This window comes from Colias croceus, chromosome 26, assembly GCF_905220415.1.
Source record: "Colias croceus chromosome 26, ilColCroc2.1".
Classification (NCBI taxonomy): domain Eukaryota; kingdom Metazoa; phylum Arthropoda; class Insecta; order Lepidoptera; family Pieridae; genus Colias; species Colias croceus.
Window position 1 is genome coordinate 19,449 of NC_059562.1, and position 18,172 is coordinate 37,620.

Here is an 18,172-nt window from a genome sequence, read left to right on the forward strand (position 1 = left end):
CCTAACCTAACCTAACCTAACCTAACCTAACCTAACCTAACCTAACCTAACCTAACCTAACCTAACCTAACCTAACCTAACCTAACCTAACCTAACCTAACCTAACCTAACCTAACCTAACCTAACCTAACCTAACCTAACCTAACCTAACCTAACCTAACCTAACCTAACCTAACCTAACCTAACCTAACCTAACCTAACCTAACCTAACCTAACCTAACCTAACCTAACCTAACCTAACCTAACCTAACCTAACCTAACCTAACCTAACCTAACCTAACCTAACCTAACCTAACCTAACCTAACCTAACCTAACCTAACCTAACCTAACCTAACCTAACCTAACCTAACCTAACCTAACCTAACCTAACCTAACCTAACCTAACCTAACCTAACCTAACCTAACCTAACCTAACCTAACCTAACCTAACCTAACCTAACCTAACCTAACCTAACCTAACCTAACCTAACCTAACCTAACCTAACCTAACCTAACCTAACCTAACCTAACCTAACCTAACCTAACCTAACCTAACCTAACCTAACCTAACCTAACCTAACCTAACCTAACCTAACCTAACCTAACCTAACCTAACCTAACCTAACCTAACCTAACCTAACCTAACCTAACCTAACCTAACCTAACCTAACCTAACCTAACCTAACCTAACCTAACCTAACCTAACCTAACCTAACCTAACCTAACCTAACCTAACCTAACCTAACCTAACCTAACCTAACCTAACCTAACCTAACCTAACCTAACCTAACCTAACCTAACCTAACCTAACCTAACCTAACCTAACCTAACCTAACCTAACCTAACCTAACCTAACCTAACCTAACCTAACCTAACCTAACCTAACCTAACCTAACCTAACCTAACCTAACCTAACCTAACCTAACCTAACCTAACCTAACCTAACCTAACCTAACCTAACCTAACCTAACCTAACCTAACCTAACCTAACCTAACCTAACCTAACCTAACCTAACCTAACCTAACCTAACCTAACCTAACCTAACCTAACCTAACCTAACCTAACCTAACCTAACCTAACCTAACCTAACCTAACCTAACCTAACCTAACCTAACCTAACCTAACCTAACCTAACCTAACCTAACCTAACCTAACCTAACCTAACCTAACCTAACCTAACCTGACCTAACCTAACCTAACCTAACCTAACCTAACCTAACCTAACCTAACCTAACCTAACCTAACCTAACCTAACCTAACCTAACCTAACCTAACCTAACCTAACCTAACCTAACCTAACCTAACCTAACCTAACCTAACCTAACCTAACCTAACCTAACCTAACCTAACCTAACCTAACCTAACCTAACCTAACCTAACCTAACCTAACCTAACCTAACCTAACCTAACCTAACCTAACCTAACCTAACCTAACCTAACCTAACCTAACCTAACCTAACCTAACCTAACCTAACCTAACCTAACCTAACCTAACCTAACCTAACCTAACCTAACCTAACCTAACCTAACCTAACCTAACCTAACCTAACCTAACCTAACCTAACCTAACCTAACCTAACCTAACCTAACCTAACCTAACCTAACCTAACCTAACCTAACCTAACCTAACCTAACCTAACCTAACCTAACCTAACCTAACCTAACCTAACCTAACCTAACCTAACCTAACCTAACCTAACCTAACCTAACCTAACCTAACCTAACCTAACCTAACCTAACCTAACCTAACCTAACCTAACCTAACCTAACCTAACCTAACCTAACCTAACCTAACCTAACCTAACCTAACCTAACCTAACCTAACCTAACCTAACCTAACCTAACCTAACCTAACCTAACCTAACCTAACCTAACCTAACCTAACCTAACCTAACCTAACCTAACCTAACCTAACCTAACCTAACCTAACCTAACCTAACCTAACCTAACCTAACCTAACCTAACCTAACCTAACCTAACCTAACCTAACCTAACCTGACCTAACCTAACCTAACCTAACCTAACCTAACCTAACCTAACCTAACCTAACCTAACCTAACCTAACCTAACCTAACCTAACCTAACCTAACCTAACCTAACCTAACCTAACCTAACCTAACCTAACCTAACCTAACCTAACCTAACCTAACCTAACCTAACCTAACCTAACCTAACCTAACCTAACCTAACCTAACCTAACCTAACCTAACCTAACCTAACCTAACCTAACCTAACCTAACCTAACCTAACCTAACCTAACCTAACCTAACCTAACCTAACCTAACCTAACCTAACCTAACCTAACCTAACCTAACCTAACCTAACCTAACCTAACCTAACCTAACCTAACCTAACCTAACCTAACCTAACCTAACCTAACCTAACCTAACCTAACCTAACCTAACCTAACCTAACCTAACCTAACCTAACCTAACCTAACCTAACCTAACCTAACCTAACCTAACCTAACCTAACCTAACCTAACCTAACCTAACCTAACCTAACCTAACCTAACCTAACCTAACCTAACCTAACCTAACCTAACCTAACCTAACCTAACCTAACCTAACCTAACCTAACCTAACCTAACCTAACCTAACCTAACCTAACCTAACCTAACCTAACCTAACCTAACCTAACCTAACCTAACCTAACCTAACCTAACCTAACCTAACCTAACCTAACCTAACCTAACCTAACCTAACCTAACCTAACCTAACCTAACCTAACCTAACCTAACCTAACCTAACCTAACCTAACCTAACCTAACCTAACCTAACCTAACCTAACCTAACCTAACCTAACCTAACCTAACCTAACCTAACCTAACCTAACCTAACCTAACCTAACCTAACCTAACCTAACCTAACCTAACCTAACCTAACCTAACCTAACCTAACCTAACCTAACCTAACCTAACCTAACCTAACCTAACCTAACCTAACCTAACCTAACCTAACCTAACCTAACCTAACCTAACCTAACCTAACCTAACCTAACCTAACCTAACCTAACCTAACCTAACCTAACCTAACCTAACCTAACCTAACCTAACCTAACCTAACCTAACCTAACCTAACCTAACCTAACCTAACCTAACCTAACCTAACCTAACCTAACCTAACCTAACCTAACCTAACCTAACCTAACCTAACCTAACCTAACCTAACCTAACCTAACCTAACCTAACCTAACCTAACCTAACCTAACCTAACCTAACCTAACCTAACCTAACCTAACCTAACCTAACCTAACCTAACCTAACCTAACCTAACCTAACGTAACCTAACCTAACCTAACCTAACCTAACCTAACCTAACCTAACCTAACCTAACCTAACCTAACCTAACCTAACCTAACCTAACCTAACCTAACCTAACCTAACCTAACCTAACCTAACCTAACCTAACCTAACCTAACCTAACCTAACCTAACCTAACCTAACCTAACCTAACCTAACCTAACCTAACCTAACCTAACCTAACCTAACCTAACCTAACCTAACCTAACCTAACCTAACCTAACCTAACCTAACCTAACCTAACCTAACCTAACCTAACCTAACCTAACCTAACCTAACCTAACCTAACCTAACCTAACCTAACCTAACCTAACCTAACCTAACCTAACCTAACCTATCCTAACCTAACCTAACCTAACCTAGCCTAACCTAACCTAACCTAACCTAACCTAACCTAACCTAACCTAACCTAACCTAACCTAACCTAACCTAACCTAACCTAACCTAACCTAACCTAACCTAACCTAACCTAACCTAACCTAACCTAACCTAACCTAACCTAACCTAACCTAACCTAACCTAACCTAACCTAACCTAACCTAACCTAACCTAACCTAACCTAACCTAACCTAACCTAACCTAACCTAACCTAACCTAACCTAACCTAACCTAACCTAACCTAACCTAACCTAACCTAACCTAACCTAACCTAACCTAACCTAACCTAACCTAACCTAACCTAACCTAACCTAACCTAACCTAACCTAACCTAACCTAACCTAACCTAACCTAACCTAACCTAACCTAACCTAACCTAACCTAACCTAACCTAACCTAACCTAACCTAACCTAACCTAACCTTTTTTTTTTTTTTTTTTTTTTTTTTTTTTTTTTTTTTTTTTTTTTTTTTTTTTTTATAGTGGAGAATGCATTTAGGCATACCCAGAGCGCTCGGGGAAAGGGCCCTGGGTTATGTCGGACTCACACCGCAGAATGCGGCGACTACCGACTAAACTCCACTGTGTTCCGTCACTCCGCTGTATTGGCAGGGTCGCGGGTATTTGGTCGAACCGCTTCCGCAACCCCGTCAGCGGCAGCCTATTTTTTATATAGGCCCATCGCGATTAAGGCCTGGCTTGAGTTCGCCAGTTTCTCCTTCCTGGGGGGCGGCGTGAACGGAACACGTCTCACGCCGCCTCACCGCACCGGACGATGGATTATGTCCCCGTTCCACCGTCCGGCACCCATCATTAGGGAAGCAAGTCGCGACCGTGTACAGCGGTTGCGACTCGGCGACTGCGCCCAATAAGACGCCGCCGCCGAATAGGATCTGCGTTGGGATCTCCCTCGCGGACTCGCTCTGCTTCCTCCTTCTGCGACATCACATCTTCACAGAATGTGATAGCCGCGCGCCATGACCTGTCGCTGCCAACCATTGCGCGAGCTATGGAAGACAGAGAGAGGTCAGGGCCGACGACTGCGACTAGGCGAGCACGGGGCTCGGACCACGCGGGGCACACGGCGAGAGTGTGGTCTGCCGTGTCCTCCGGACTGTCACACCAATGGCAAGCCATTTGCGGCTCCCGCCTGGCGACTTTGCACAAGTACCACCCGAAACAGCCGTGTCCGGACAGCACCTGTGTCAGGCGGAAGGTAATTGCCCCATGCCGCCTGTCGCACCATTCGCGTAGGACCGGTCGGATGGCTTCGACCGTCCTCGCTCCTGCGCTGGGCCTCTCGAGCCGGCGTTCCCACTCCCTGAACCGCCGCTCGAGAGCATCAGCCCTCCATTGCTGGACTTGCTCCAGGTATGGATTAATTCCATGCGATCTGGACGCGGTGACGCGGCGATAAACGTCCGCCAGCATCTCGGCATCCAGGTCCCACGGGGGCGTCCCAGCCATGACACACGCGGCCTCGAAGGACACTGTGCGATATGCCCTCACGACTCTGAGCGCCATGACCCGCTGCGGTCTACGCAAATAGGGTCGGGTACGGACGCTCAAAGAGTCGGCCCAAATGGGCGCACCATAGAGGGCCATGGAGCGAATGACGCCGGTGTATAGACGACGACACGCACCCCCAGCCCCTCTTAGATTCGGGAGCAGACTTCCAAGTGCCCCGGCCACCCCAACAAGACGGGGAGCGAGGCGACGAAAGTGCTCCACAAATGTCCACCGGCTGTCCAGCACGATGCCCAGGTAGCGCAAGGTGGAACCGACGCCGATGGACGTGCCACCCACCTGGATAGCTGAACCAGCAGCCTGCGCCCATCGACGGCCGCGAAACAAAATCGCTTCGGACTTGTTGAGAGCGACCTCTAAGCCAAGTCGTCTGATTCGGCGCACAACTTCCGCCACACCAGCGGTCGCAATAAGGGCTGCCTCCCTATACGAGGCCCCGCGTGCAGTTACCAGGGTGTCATCCGCGTAGCAAAGCACGCTGACACCCGGTAGATAAGTGGCACGCAGGACCCAGTCGTAGCCGATGTTCCACAGAAGGGGCCCAAGAACCGAGCCCTGTGGAACACCGCACGTCACTTCCTTTTCTTGCCATCCACGGCGCACGGGGTACGCCACAGCCCTCTCCGATAAGTAGGACTGCAACAAGCGTACCATATACCCGGGCACGTTGTGGTAGCGGAGCGCTTCGATCACGCAGCTCCATGGCAGAGTGTTGAATGCGTTGGCGATGTCAAGGGACACCGCCAAAAGCACTCCGCCTTCATTATCCGCATCATCAGCGAGGTTCCGCAATTCAGCAATCGCATCGATAGTGGATCGTCCCCGGCGAAATCCAAATTGGTTCTCGCTTAGGTCCGGCCCCACTCCCTCCAGATGGTCGATGAGGCGAGCTGCGAAGACGCGCTCAAAGAGCTTGCTCACCTCATCGAGCAGCACGATCGGCCTATAAGCCGAGGGCGAGTCGCGCGGGCGTCCCTCCTTCTGCAACAGGACCAAGTTCCCGGTCTTCCACCTACGGGGAAATTGGCCCTGTTGGAGGCATTCCGTGAACAGCTGTTCCACCTTGGGTCCAAGTGACTCTAGCGCCAGCACCCAAGCCCGCCCGGGAACACCGTCAGGGCCGGGGGTGGCATTCTTCGCCTTAAGGCGCTCTACTGCCACAGCGAGCTCGTTGCGAGTGACTGGAGGGACATTTTCGTTGTTGAGCTCCTCCTGCGCAGTCATCGCGGGTGCCATCGCTGGGGGAGAATGTCTTCCCCGATCCGGAAACAAGGACGTCACCACTTGCTCCAGAAATCGTGGCTCGAGACTTTGAGACAGGGGCGGGGCCCAAGGGCGAAGCTTTTGCCTCACCCTCTTATACGGCCGACCCCAGGGTTCACGGTTCAAACTCTCGAGCATCTCCTCCCATGCACGGGTCTTAGCGCTTCTGATTGCGTCCTGCAGAGACACAATACAGTCCCTATAGACGGCGTATAACCGCGCTTCCTCCTCTTCGTCACGCCGCCTACGGCGCCTGTGCCTGGTGTACGCCCGCCTCGCAGCCACGCATGAAGCACGCAGCTGGGCAACATCGGCGGACCACCAGTACATTTGGCGCCTACGTGGAACCGACCGCACCCTCCGCATGCTCGCGTCGCACACCTTTGACATTGCTTCAGCAAGCCAAGTGGCCTCTTCCTCTACGTTTACGCTGCCATTCTGCTGCGACGGGAGCCAAGCCTGCACTAAGGCAGCCTCAGTGAGGAGCTCCCTATCGAGGCTACCAAGTGCCCAGCGCGGACGACAATCGCCAGGGGGGAATTGACTGGGAGCCGTTGAGGGCGTGGAGACGCTAAACCGGATATAACGGTGATCCGAGAGCGTCTCCACGTCCAAAAGAACCCTCCAGTCTTGTATACGACGAGCGAGAGGGGGGCTCGCAAACGTGACATCTACAATGGATCCACCCCTCTGCCGAACACATGTTAATTCTGCTCCACGGTTAATTACCGTCAGTCCCGACGCAACTGCCCAGTCAGCGAGTATTGAGCCACGTATATCACTTGCCACACAGCCCCAAGACACCGACTTGGCGTTAAGGTCCCCGGCCAGAAGCACAGATTGAGGTTGTGCGAAGTCTAGCAGATCCCTCAACTCAACCAGGAACTGCTCGAAATCGGCGAGGCAGCGATTCGGCGAGAAGTACGCCCCAACAACGGTGAAACCCTTGACAACTGCCGAGACGAGACGCATCCCCGCCGCCTTATGACTTGCTCAAGCTGTGTGCCGCCTTGAGCAACTAGCGTCACCAAGCCATCCAGATCGCCCGCCCAGTTATCCCGGGGGGGCAGATTGTATGGCTCGGACACTACCGCCACGTCAATCCCCCACTCTGCCAGACTCTGATGTAAAAGGTCCTGAGCCCTGGCACAGTGGTTGATGTTGGCCTGTAGGAAACGCAGTGGGGCCATTACTGCGTTTCCATGGCTGCCTCCGTTTGTGGTACCTCATCAGGTACCGGAGCAGAGCACGATGGGACTCGAGCGCCATCTTGCTTCCGCATTCCGCCTCTTTTAGGCTTCGGGGCCTTACAGGCTGCGCTTCCAAGCCGATGCTCTGCCGGTAGCTTTGCCTCCGTGCATAGGGCGCAGCGAGCGGAGGCGGCATCGCATCCACCAGCTTTATGGCCTGTTTCACCGCAGCGGAAGCAAGTGGCACTCCTGTCCGTCGACGAGGAGCATGTGGCGCTGACATGGCCCAACTCCAGGCAGCGGTAACAGCGCAGGGGCTTCTGCTCAGTGAGAGATACTTTCGCCGAAACCCACCCAACCATTACGCGCCCCGCCTGCGCCAGCTTCTTCGCCGCAGTCACCGGGCAACTAACCCAGGCTGATACAGCACCTCGGGGGCCCGCGCGCAGGCCACCACACTTCACATGCTCCGCGGCACACTCCCCTGCGCGCGAGACCGCGGCCGCAATGTCCTCGACTGTGGCCGAGTCATCCAGGCCAGTGATTCGCAAGTCTGCGCACTTGACCGGCCTGGACACCTTAACGTTATCCTCACCGAGGACCTCCCGCAATTTGGCGGCAAGGGAGTCCGCTTCTTTGGTGCTGGAAGCACCGGGGATCTCTAGTATCCTGGCACCAGTGACGGCGCGCTTAAAACGCATTGCACTGATGCCAATTTCGGCGAGGTCTATTTCACGCCGCGCCTCCGTCAAAACACCGGCGTAGGTTACGCCACGCTCCTTCGCACTCGGCTGCAGGGTAAGGACGACAGCCGAGGAATTCGGAGCGTGGAGCTTTCGCGACTTCTTGCGGGACTTAGCCGCGCGCTTCTTCCCTTTCCCCTTGTTTCCTTTTCCTCGCTTTCCAACCACAGTCCACTCTCCATCCTTAGACGGCTGCTGCGGGAGGCCATCTTTTCTGGGGGGCTTTGAACCCGCCGGAACAGGCTGCACGACGCCCGTTTCTTTCCCCTTTTCCAATTTCTTTTTCTTGTTTTTCTTCGAGGTTGCCTCGGTCCCCACCGCTGGGACCGCTGCCTGCTTCGAGGTTTTCTTTATTGCGGGCCCAGGCACAGGTCTGCCTGGTTTCGATGTTGCCGCAACACCTGCGTATGTTTTCGCCTTTGATGGAGGGGACGGTGCAAGTTCTTCGGCCATCTCTTCTTCAGCCGCCTTCGTCGCTTTCCTGCTATCCGCCGCCAGCGGAGGTCTTATGCGCTTGGCCGGCAGCAGACGCTCCTCTAGGGCCTCGAATCTCGCGTTTATCATTGCTCCGACCTGGCGCAAGATGACAGCAACCAGATCGGAGTCTGAATCTTGGGGCTGAACAGGCAGCGACGAGCCCTGAGGGGCCTTCACCTCTTGGAGCTCCCTTTTCAGGGAGTCGAGCTCCGCCTGGAGGCGGGAATTGGCTGCCTGCAGCAATCTCGTCTCCTCAGACACAGTGCGCTTCTCCAACTGTGCCACCGACTGCTCAATATCATCGTGGGCTATCTTCAAGGTCTTTTTGAAAGTGCCCTTGAGATTTGATGACCTGGTCAACACCTTCTCTATTGCAGCCAGGTCATCGGCAATGCGGCGACTGAGATCCTCAGATGTGTTCAACTTTACTGGGATGGGAGGGAGAGGAGCGCTAGCTCGCGCCACTTCAATGCGCTCGGCGCACTCAGCAACCTCTTTCTCGGCCTGCGCCTCCAACTCCATCTTACGCATCCTCGTCATATCAAATGTGGCCTCACGCCGAGTGGCGCTTGAACCCGATGGGCGGCCCTTCCCTCTTTTTGAGGTCGTCTTCAAAAATGGGGATGTAAAAACCCCTGTGCCATCTGTGTCGGAACCTGAACAGCTGGTGTCCAGCGTCCGCTTCCGCCACAGCCTGTCTCTTCCATCCTTTTCTTTAATGCTGTTGACAGAGCTGGAGCTTGAACGCAGCACAGCCCTGCCCCGCCTTGTCTCGACACGCGCTGGAGACATACTTCCGTCAGTGTCTGCCAAATCGTAAAAATTTTCAGTGTCAATTGTGTGTTTGCCAGAGTCGTCGTTGATCATTTCGGAGTTAAAGGACATTTTTGTTCCCACGAGTATGGGGGATATAAAACGTCCATCCGGGCGGTGCCCCCTGCACCCGGATAACCCTTTTACACCATGGAGGTCGGGCGGTATCCATGGGTGTACACAGCTAAAAGCTCACGCTCTCCCGAGCCAAACTGTCCAAGAAGGACAGGAATTCCACGCCGCTGGACTACAACGCGGATTTGAGGGTTTTTGATGAGGTGTCCTTCCTCTCAGGCCAGCCGATTAAGGCAAGCCCCCTGGTCCGTCGTAGCTGCTAGACGTGACAACAACACTACGACGGATAACAGGTTGCCCGACGGGAGGCCGAAGCCCCTAACCAGGCAACAGAAAACCTGCCGCCCAGCCCGCCGCGCCGCGATTGATACAACCGCCATCCATCGCTGCAGAGCAGCCCGTCGTCCAGTAGGACTAAAACATCCGCAACCACTGGTTGCCATACCTCGCCGCAAAAGCAGCACTGTTCGAATATGAACCCAGCACATTCTCTGCAAAGCAGAAATTGCAACAAGGACGTGGCAGCCCTCGAGTTCCTCCACGCTGGTTTTGGTCCGCGCCGGCAAGACAACCGGTACCCCCCATATCTGAAGGGCCTCCCCCTATCCGCCACCTGAGGACGCGCCCGATGGGAGACCAGAAACTCCACACGGGAACCTAACCTAACCTAACCTAACCTAACCTAACCTAACCTAACCTAACCTAACCTAACCTAACCTAACCTAACCTAACCTAACCTAACCTAACCTAACCTAACCTAACCTAACCTAACCTAACCTAACCTAACCTAACCTAACCTAACCTAACCTAACCTAACCTAACCTAACCTAACCTAACCTAACCTAACCTAACCTAACCTAACCTAACCTAACCTAACCTAACCTAACCTAACCTAACCTAACCTAACCTAACCTAACCTAACCTAACCTAACCTAACCTAACCTAACCTAACCTAACCTAACCTAACCTAACCTAACCTAACCTAACCTAACCTAACCTAACCTAACCTAACCTAACCTAACCTAACCTAACCTAACCTAACCTAACCTAACCTAACCTAACCTAACCTAACCTAACCTAACCTAACCTAACCTAACCTAACCTAACCTAACCTAACCTAATCTTTTTTTTTTTTTTTTTATAGTGGAGAATGCATTTAGGCATACCCAGAGCGCTCGGGGAAAGGGCCCTGGGTTATGTCGGACTCACACCGCAGAATGCGGCGACTACCGACTAAACTCCACTGTGTTCCGTCGCTCCGCTATATTGGCAGGGTCGCGGGTATTTTGTGGAACCGCTTCCGCAACCCCGTCAGCGGCAGCCTATTTTTTATATAGGCCCATCGCGATAAAGACCTGGCTAGTGTTCGCCAGTTTCTCCTTCCTGGGGGGCGGCGTGAACGGAACACGTCTCACGCCGCCTCACTGCACCGGACGATGGATTATGTCCCCGTTCCACCGTCCGGCACCCATCATTAGGGAAGCAAATCGCGACCGTGTAGAGCGGTCGCGACTCGGCGACTGCGCCCAATAAGACGTCGCCGCCGAATAGGATCTGCGTTGGGATCTCCCTCGCGGACCCGCTCTGCTTCCTCCTTCTGCGACATCACATCTTCACAGAATATGATAGCCGCGCGCCACGACCTGTCACTGCCAACCATTGCGCGAGCTATGGAAGACAGGGAGAGGTCAGGGCCGATGACTGCGACTAGGCGAGCACGGGGCTCGGACCACGCGGGGCACACGGCGAGAGTGTGGTCTGCCGTGTCCTCCGGACTGTCACACCAATGGCAAGCCATTTGTGGCTCCCGCCTGGCGACTTTGCACAAGTACCACCCGAAACAGCCGTGTCCGGACAGCACCTGTGTCAGGCGGAAGGTAATTGCCCCATGCCGCCTGTCGCACCACTCGCGTAGGACCGGTCGGATGGCTTCGACCGTCCTCGCTCCTGCGCTGGGCCTCTCGAGCCGGCGTTCCCACTCCCTGAACCGCCGCTCGAGAGCATCAGCCCTCCATTGCTGGACTTGCTCCAGGTATGGATTAATTCCATGCGATCTGGACGCGCTGACGCGGCGATAAACGTCCGCCAGCATCTCGGCATCCAGGTCCCACGGGGGCGTCCCAGCCATGACACACGCGGCCTCGAAGGACACTGTGCGATATGCCCTCACGACTCTGAGCGCCATGACCCGCTGCGGTCTACGCAAGTAGGGTCTGGTACGGACGCTCAAAGAGTCGGCCCAAATGGGCGCACCATAGAGGGCCATGGAGCGAATGACGCCGGTGTATAGACGACGACACGCACCCCCAGCCCCTCTTAGATTCGGGAGCAGACTTCCAAGTGCCCCGGCCACCCCAACAAGACGGGGGGCGAGGCGACGAAAGTGCTCCACAAATGTCCACCGGCTGTCCAGCACGATGCCCAGGTAGCGCAAAGTGGAACCGACGCCGATGGACGTGCCACCCACCTGGATAGCTGAACCAGCAGCCTGCGCCCTTCGACGGCCGCGAAACAAAATTGCCTCTGACTTGTTCAGAGCGACCTCTAAGCCAAGTCGTCTGATTCGGCGCACAACATCCGCCACACCAGCAGTCGCAATGAGGGCTGCCTCCCTATACGAGGCCCCGCGTGCAGTTACCAGGGTGTCATCCGCGTAGCAAAGCATGCTGACACCCGGTAGATAAGTGGCACGCAGGACCCAAACCTAACCTAACCTAACCTAACCTAACCTAACCTAACCTAACCTAACCTAACCTAACCTAACCTAACCTAACCTAACCTAACCTAACCTAACCTGAACTGAAAATTTGACATCTTTTCGTCATGGCATGGGTGTCATTTTCATGGTTTTTTAGGTAGCTATTAACCAATATGAGGTCAAAACTAAAATCCAAGATGGCGCCGACGAAAATTTTACATCTTTTCGTCATGGGTGTTATTTTCTTGGTTTTTGGGGTAGCTATTAACCAATATGAGGTCAAAACTAAATTTTTTTAAATTAATTATAAATAAACTCATAATTATAGAAGTGGAGCAATTACAGATTCTGATGGAGCATTTAAGGAGCAATTTTTTGAGATATTAATAATAATAATAAAAAAAACTTTCCGCGCTAACTTCCTTCCGGTCTGGAGTTATGTTTTTAGTAGGCAATTTTATATCTCAAATCTCAAGGCAGACGCGGTCGCGGTGGTGGTTTGTCTTCTGTTCTCCAGATAGTGATAGCTTACTTTAAGATAGCGTTCTCTTTCATTTGCTCGCATATTTCATAATATATTTTAATTATTTCCAATAATATTTAACAAATATATAAATAGAGCATGAACTTCGACAACAAATTTGACGAAGTCAAACGAGCGTCAAAATGTCAGCACCAAAACTTGACAGACAATTTCAATGTTATCCAAAATTTTGTGAATGAATTGCTACGCGCGCTGCGGCTTCGCGCCTATAGAATAGCGGAAAAATAGTTACATCGGCGTTATTAGTTTATTAGTAAGTAATTATGACATACTTATTGGGTATTTATTTATTCTCATCATAACTATTCATAGAATAAGGTTCGAATAAGCAAGTTTTTATTTGTACGGCTGTAAATCTTTTGGTCTGACAGGCGACAGCACAAAATATTCATACAAGAAGTTCATAAGTATAAAAAGTTTTAATAATATGCACATACGCATTTACAATTGATATTATTAGAAACTGTGAACGTGTTATTCATATTATTCGAGCGAGCTACAGTAATATTTAAGAGGGACCGCTATGAACACAGAAACTAGATTATCGCTAACCATGAGTGGCGCGTTCCGAAATATTTGCGTTTGTTTATTGAATCCGTCTGGCGACTGGCGAGGCATCCCGCATCAGCCTCTCGGCCGTTGCTAATGATCGCTAATGACGTAGGTACGTCTGCTGCGAATGAGCGGACAACGGTACACTCGCGAGCGCAGCGGTCGGTGCGGCGACTTCCTTGTTATATTTTTCCGTATAGGTAGAAAGGTACAATCTATATTTATTTCTGGGCCTTTAGACAAATGGCAGAAATTTGGTACTTAAATTGTTCAAAAGATAATTTTTATTAAAAAATGTATCAAGAGTGAAAACATTATAATCCTATGTCCCATCTCATTATATTATTATCACTCTCTTAGTATTATATACCTACCGCGAATAACGAACCTTGCGGAAAACTAGTTTACGTGCCATCGAGAGAAGCGAATCGTCTGAATAGAGCGAATTAAAACCGAATAGAAGGAGAAATGGGAATTTATATTATCGATTGTCAATCACACGTCGCCTAAAACATGTCTATGACCGAGTGTAGCGGCGAAATTGTTTCCCGAACATTCGAGCATAAATAAGCGCCTTGCCTGCCTGCAGCCGGGCCCGGCAGGCGGAAACAAATAGTCCGCCTGAGATGATGCAAAACGGTGGAGTGACGACGTCCGCAAGGTTGCTGGCCACAACTGGCGGCAAAGAGCCAACGACAGAGAACAAAGTTTCAGTAATAGGGTCCCGTTTTACCCTTTGGGTACGGAACCCTAAAAATAATACCTACTTATTCCTAATCTCTGTGCTGCTCAAAACAATAAGAAAATTCTCATATAAAAAATCGATACAATTTGGTTTTTATTGTTTTATGTATTTTATAATATATTATGTATATGCAACTATATAAACTAAATTTGAATTGAGAATTAAACATTAGAATTTAAAAAACATCATAGTTACGTTTATTCCTAAATACACGAAGATGAAATACACATTTTTCTGATAATCCTGTTAGCATTTTGTTAATAATCCATTGGGTATCTACAATTTTACGAGCTAACGTCTAGTATTTTCTGTGCTATTGTAACGTTTGACGTTTGTGATTCTATGTTTATTTAAATATGGCGACATTCGAATGCATACGTTTTGTGTCTGAAAGAATAAACAGTTAAATACAAAGACTGTGTACAAATTTTGTGAGGATTATTTATCAATAAATCCTGGACAAGGCAATAATATAAGAATCAGGTCTCTAATTTTGTAAAGCTGGCTATGAAAAATTAGCGAAATTAAAAAAAAAACTACGCCAGAATTTGTTGCTAATTAGTTGCTATATTGACGATTTTGATGCTCGACCTGATCGCTGAAAATCAGCAACAGTTCTAGCTTTCCATTAAGGTAGCGTGAAGAAATCGGAAAAAGGGAATTATTGTAAAATTCATCGGCAAATTCCGGACACTATAACAACCCTTATCAAAACATAAACATTGCGGTGTATTTTTTTTTTATGAGTATTTTAATGTACGGAAATGATCTGCATACCGTTTATTATTACATTATAGACTTTCTATACGGCTGATAAGGTTGAATAAGCTTTTTAGATTCTCGTAAAAAACTGAAAAATTTGCATTGCATCAACCGGAAATGGAACTCGGGCCGCCCGCGTGGCGACATCGATGATCATTAATAATTGTTAGGCCTACCCTATAAAAATTACCCATATTAAATAGACAAATTCTAATTCTAATTCAAAATTATTTATTGTTTCACAGGATATTAGAAATTATAATACATACCGTGTATTAGATATAATATATTATATGTATAAATAACTGTGTAATATTTTTAGGCGCCTTGAAAGTTCGTCTGCGCAATACATACTATTGACGTTAATAGCATAAAGCTCATTGCTCATTTATCTTGAAGAGGTTAAAAAAATATTTATTTTTATTAGTATTTATTCAATGTACATATTTAATTAAAACTGTTACGTTCTTTTCTTTGTAAAATTAATAAAATTTCCAACAAGAAAGTACCTAGTAGCACAGACTAATAATAATATACTACCTAAGTACATCTACAACTTTTAGGTACTAGAAAATTATTTGAGAAGAAAAAATATCCTCAATTTGGTATATATTATGTTTAAAAAATGTAGGTAATAATAATTATTATGTATGGTAATTGGTATTATCTGTGCGTTTAGTATTAATCTAATATACTTAAGCATAATATAGTATTGTACATAGGTATTAGATATTTTAAAATTTATACAGTACCTACCTATCTATTAGTGTGAAACTGTAAATAGGTAAACATTTTTTGTTTTCTTGATAATATACTTTCTACATAAGTACCTACTTGTATAAAATCTTCTATGAACAACCAATATCTACTGTTTATTGATTATTCATCATAGTATTATGACAATATTGCCTTGGTATCATATTTTTTTTTATCGCACTGCACGCCACACGGGCTGCGGGGCGAAGGGCGCGGGGCGGGTGCGGTGCGAGGAGCGTGGCCGTGGCCGGTGCGGGGTGCGGGTGCGGGGCGCGGGCAGCGCGGCGCGGCGTCACAGATGACAGTCTCGACGCGCCAGTTAGCTAGTAATACACGACTACGTATTCGTTCCAAACGACTTTTTTTCAAAATTGGCTGCATAATATTGTTGTTTAGGTTACATATTATATAAATTTATAGTGAGTGTGCTGTTTCATATTTATTTATATGTTAAATTGTACAAATTTATGTAGCTTTGTACCTAATATTATGTATGTCGCTAAAGAGTATCAATGTTTCAATCTGTCACATTATGCATTGCTTTATTGTACTATAATATTAATTATATTATGTACGTTGGAGTTCTACTACGTGCAACGACGTGTTTCATGATTTGAAAATATTCAACACCTATTATATGAATTTGTAGATATCACTATGGACGTGGAGGAAGCTCTCGCGGTTGGCGATCCGGTGGTGCTGCAGTACGGCAAGCAGTGCACGCGCCTGCTGCGGCGCGTGGCGCAGCAGGCGCGCGTCGAAGTGGCCCGCCAGGACGTGCTGCGCGAGGCCGACTGTAACTACTATTGCAAGCGCGTGGCCCGTTACACTGGGTTCGGTATCGACCAATTGAAGGACATCAATTCGAAGAAAAATATAAAAGGACGTTTAAATACGAAAGAAATCGATAGAAGTACGATACAGACGACGCTGATGACGCATTATTTGGTTTACAAAAATATGCCCTCGACTACCACTCTGTTCAACGCTTTATGGCCTGCGTTGCCAGCCTACGCTAATATCGACTACTTTCGACGCATCCTTGTGAAAATGGGCTATTGTTGGAAGAGAATCGGAGGTAAACAGAATAATAGTGTCATTGTGGAACATCCAAAAATAAAATTTGAACGATACTGGTATTTAAGTAAAATCACCGAGCACCGTAAAAATCACAGACCACTGTGTTTCATCGGTGTGGCGATAACCAAAAAACGTGACCCGGATTGGAAATACGGCACAGGGCTGCACTTGGCGTATGCCATCGTCGAAAATCAACTCGTATGCTCGAAACTGTTAAAAGAATTAAACGAAGATACAATCGAGGAGTGGTTTTTACAAACGGTCGTTCCGAACCTGAAAGAGCACAGCGTAGTCGTTTTCAATGATCGTGAACACGTTTCGAGACGGATATGCCCTGTTCCCACTTTAGATAGCAATGAAAATGAAATAATAGAATGGCTAGATTTTCATAACGTGCCATATTATAATAAAGCTCTGTCCAAGTGGGCTCTGTACACCCTCGTCGAAAAATATACAGACGTACACGAGGATCTGTACGCGATCGACGTGCACGTCAAGAGGCACGGGCACGACGTGCTGCGCACACCTGCGTGCATCAGGGGCGTGGCGCCGACGAGCCTGGTGGAGCGCGCGCTGGCCTCGCTGTGCCCCGCGGAGGTGCGCGCCTCCGTCACCGCGCAGCTGCTGGCCGAGCGCGACGAGCTGGTCGCCCAGGAGGAGGCGCGCCTGCTGCACCAAGATATCCAGCTGGACAAGGTGTGGAGTGCGTTGCTCGACACCGTGGCCAAACAGGAAAGTAACGGTATAGAAATCGATGATTATTTACCAGAATTGAGCGATTCCGACTGAATAAATCGATGTTGATGCGTGATGGACAAATATAAAATATACTAATAATCTGTCTCTTTAGTATTTTTTGTGCCTTTAATTTTTAAATTTGTCTCTATGTTCAGTGAATATATTTTTTGTAAGAGCGCATGCTATTTTTTTTCATTGCAAACGATTGGTTAGCAATCTAATCCAGATCCAAGTCGTTTTAAAAAGATATTTATGGTGAATATAATATTTACAACATGAGTAAACTTCTCCATTGTATGCTTTATTTGTGATACGCAATTTTTGTGCTTAGAAAACAATACACTCTAATTTCTAAAATATTCTAGATATTAGAATAATATTTCATTATAGCATAGCGTAATGAAGAAAATATAGTTTTGGTAGGTATACCCTTACCCGGAGTATGAAATATGAACTTTTGAGTTTCAATATTGTATTTAATATAAATTGAGACAGTATTTGCATGCTTTAGACTAAGCAAAACATGATGAACAATCGAAATATTTTGACA

General features: G+C 47.4%; 1 protein-coding gene across 1 annotated transcript; it reads left to right on the forward strand.

Moving 5' to 3' along the window:
• The first annotated feature begins 16,124 nt into the window (after positions 1-16,124).
• LOC123703473 lies at positions 16,125-17,798 on the forward strand. Its single transcript, XM_045651474.1, has one exon. The coding sequence runs from the start codon at positions 16,462-16,464 to the stop codon at positions 17,671-17,673; it is 1,212 nt and encodes a 403-aa protein (XP_045507430.1). The 5' UTR covers positions 16,125-16,461; the 3' UTR covers positions 17,674-17,798.
• The last annotated feature ends 374 nt before the right edge of the window (positions 17,799-18,172 follow it).